General features: G+C 36.8%; 1 protein-coding gene across 1 annotated transcript in view; it reads left to right on the top strand.

Annotated features, from left to right (window-relative positions):
• LOC137974917 (lysosomal-associated transmembrane protein 4A-like) overlaps positions 1 to 2,500 on the top strand; it is a 4,769-nt gene that overhangs the window by 1,238 nt on the left and 1,031 nt on the right. The window contains exons 2-6 of the mRNA XM_068821926.1: positions 518 to 620; positions 714 to 790; positions 988 to 1,110; positions 1,672 to 1,767; positions 2,359 to 2,466. Of these exons, the coding sequence (XP_068678027.1) occupies positions 518 to 620; positions 714 to 790; positions 988 to 1,110; positions 1,672 to 1,767; positions 2,359 to 2,466 (507 nt within the window). The remainder of the gene's footprint in view (positions 1 to 517; positions 621 to 713; positions 791 to 987; positions 1,111 to 1,671; positions 1,768 to 2,358; positions 2,467 to 2,500) is intronic.

Below are 2,500 nucleotides of genomic sequence, written 5' to 3'. Positions count from 1 at the left end.
AAATTTATTATTGCTTCCCTCCAAACAGTTACACACAGGGTTCGTGCTACTCCTTGAAGTCCTTGAAAAGCCCTGGGATTTAATTTTGGACTCCCAGGGCACTTGAAAAGCCCTTGAAAAAAAGGATCAGGTGGTAAACTGCTTAAAACTCCTTGAATTTTTGCTGGGGTTAAAATTGTTGAGATTGCATCATGCTAAGTTAAAGAGGCGGTTCAAGAGTTGAACCCAAATTTAACTGTTGGGGAATGATAAAATGCAAAAAATAAAATGCCTGTGCATGCACTTAACTCGCAGGACATTGGAAAGAACATCAAGGTGGCTTTTTCAGCAAAGAAAACACTGAACCACCGTGTATGGTATGGAACTCTTCTGACAAAAATTCCTTGAAAACTTGCAAAATCCAGCATGAACCCTGTACACATCTTTCTTATGCAAACTTGAAGACTACTGCTTCCACAAAAACTGCTGTCTTTTTGGCAAGACATGCTTACATGTACATCTGTGGTTTTATTTTCAGTTGATCCATATTGCTGGTGTAGTGGTTTTAACTCAGATGTTATTGCATCCAGAACTTTATGAAGAAAGGTATTTTGAAACCTATGGTACTGCACCTAGGTCAGGTAAGAATCTCTTGTACATGCAAGTGTAAGTGTTCGGTTAGTTGTATAACCCTGCTTTGCAATGGTTGACAGATTTTTGCTGTCTTTTTTTAGCTGACAACTCTGTGGCACTGGCCATTGCGTTTTTCTCCTTTCTCATCACAGTTTTGCTGATATATGGAGCCATTACAGTAAGTTTCCATAATAAAAATTTTATTATTGTTGTCAAATTTGCTGTACCTCCCAGAATGCAAGCCTTGGTTATTTACTAACCTTGGTTCACTTTGTTGTGGTTCATACCCTTTTGATATAATTTTTTTGTCTCCTGCAAACTTGGTGTAAGATTCACATTTTTAGAGGAGTATATGTACATGTTTTTGTCTTTCAGCGTCAGCCAAGTTATCTCCTGCCATTCTTTTGTTTGCAAGTTTTTGATTTCTGTGTGAACCTCTTGGGTGCTGTTGGAGCCATCAGTTACATACCTGAACTGAAACTCATGCTGAAGAACAATGTAAGTACTTGATTAAATTTTATTGATTGTGAGAGTTTTAGACAAACGCAGTACCTGGGGTACTGTACAGTTGTACATCAGGTTGGTTAGTCAGTGGTGAATAAAATTTGGTATCATTGAACTTTACGAAGAAATTAAGGAAGTAGCGCCTGTTCCAGGGGCACATTTCTTGAAAGTCCCGAACCTTTTTGGGCCTTTTCCAGGTGTCACAATGCTCTCTGTATTTTGAGAACATAGATGTTTTAAGTCATCAAACTTCTAATCATTTTGCTTTTTGTTATTTTTAAAACATGTTAAAAGACAACCTTATCAAAACAAGTGGAAGGCATTTTCATAAATGGCCTTTCGACACCGTAAAGTTATCGGGACCTTCGAGAAACAGGCCCCAGGTTTTCCTTCAATACACTAAAGTTGTGTTGCTGTTTTGCCAACCTCTAGTCATTGTGCACAAAAGTTGAAATTTTGATTGTTTGACAAATGTTGACTTCCCTTCAATGAAAATGGTCTCTCTTAACTAGTGGCTAATTTTCAGAGCTTATTTTGTTGTTTGTCGTATTGTAGCCAAATTTTCCTCTTGGTGAAGCCGTGGACAAAATGAACATGAGGACTCTGATGATGACTGTTGTGTTAGTCTCTGTTACTATTCTCTCTATCAAAGTAAGTCTTGTTCAACAAAGAATCTTAACCCATCATTTTATGGTGACCTTATAGGTTAACAGAGTCACAAATTATTAATGAGTTTTTAAATTCAGACTAAAACTATTTTGGACCAGCTCCTCTGAGACTTGGGCTAGAAAGAGGAAGTAATAGCTTTCCCAGCTGATCTTGGAATTAAATTTTCATCTCACCCTGAGGGGAATGCTTAATTATTTATCAGAAATAGCAAAAATACATGTACATGTATTTCCACCAATGTGTTGTGTATATGATCCCAAAATTTTCAGGCTTTCCTTTGTCTTTTTGCTAAAGTAGCATTCATGAGTGATGACTGCAAACCCAACACTTAAATGTAAAGGACCATTTTATGTACAGTGTGCTTACACAAAATTATTTCCTTGAAGTCTTTTGCTGAATGAAAAGTGAAATGAAGACTGATATGTGGAAATAACCTCACCTGTTTTTCTTTGATCCTGATAATTGCTCTTTCATGTATAATATGTCAGTCTTGTGCAGGTGTCAGTCCTGTTCTGGCATTTTAGGAGTCTTTCATGTTTAAACTTATTCTTAAGGTCATCTTTTAATTTGTAGGCATATTTCATTGGTTGTGTGTGGTCTTGCTACAAGATTCTGGTGAATTTCCGTGTTAAGCAGGCTTCAAATTCATTTTTGTTTCATGTTCAGTCTGAGGCAAATGAGGTAAATTTCCATTTTGTGATCTATCAGAGATTCA

This window comes from Montipora foliosa, chromosome 11 (assembly GCF_036669935.1).
Source record: "Montipora foliosa isolate CH-2021 chromosome 11, ASM3666993v2, whole genome shotgun sequence".
Lineage (NCBI taxonomy): Eukaryota > Metazoa > Cnidaria > Anthozoa > Scleractinia > Acroporidae > Montipora > Montipora foliosa.
Note: the sequence above shows the minus strand (reverse complement) of the source record. Positions and strands in the feature narration are given on the sequence as shown.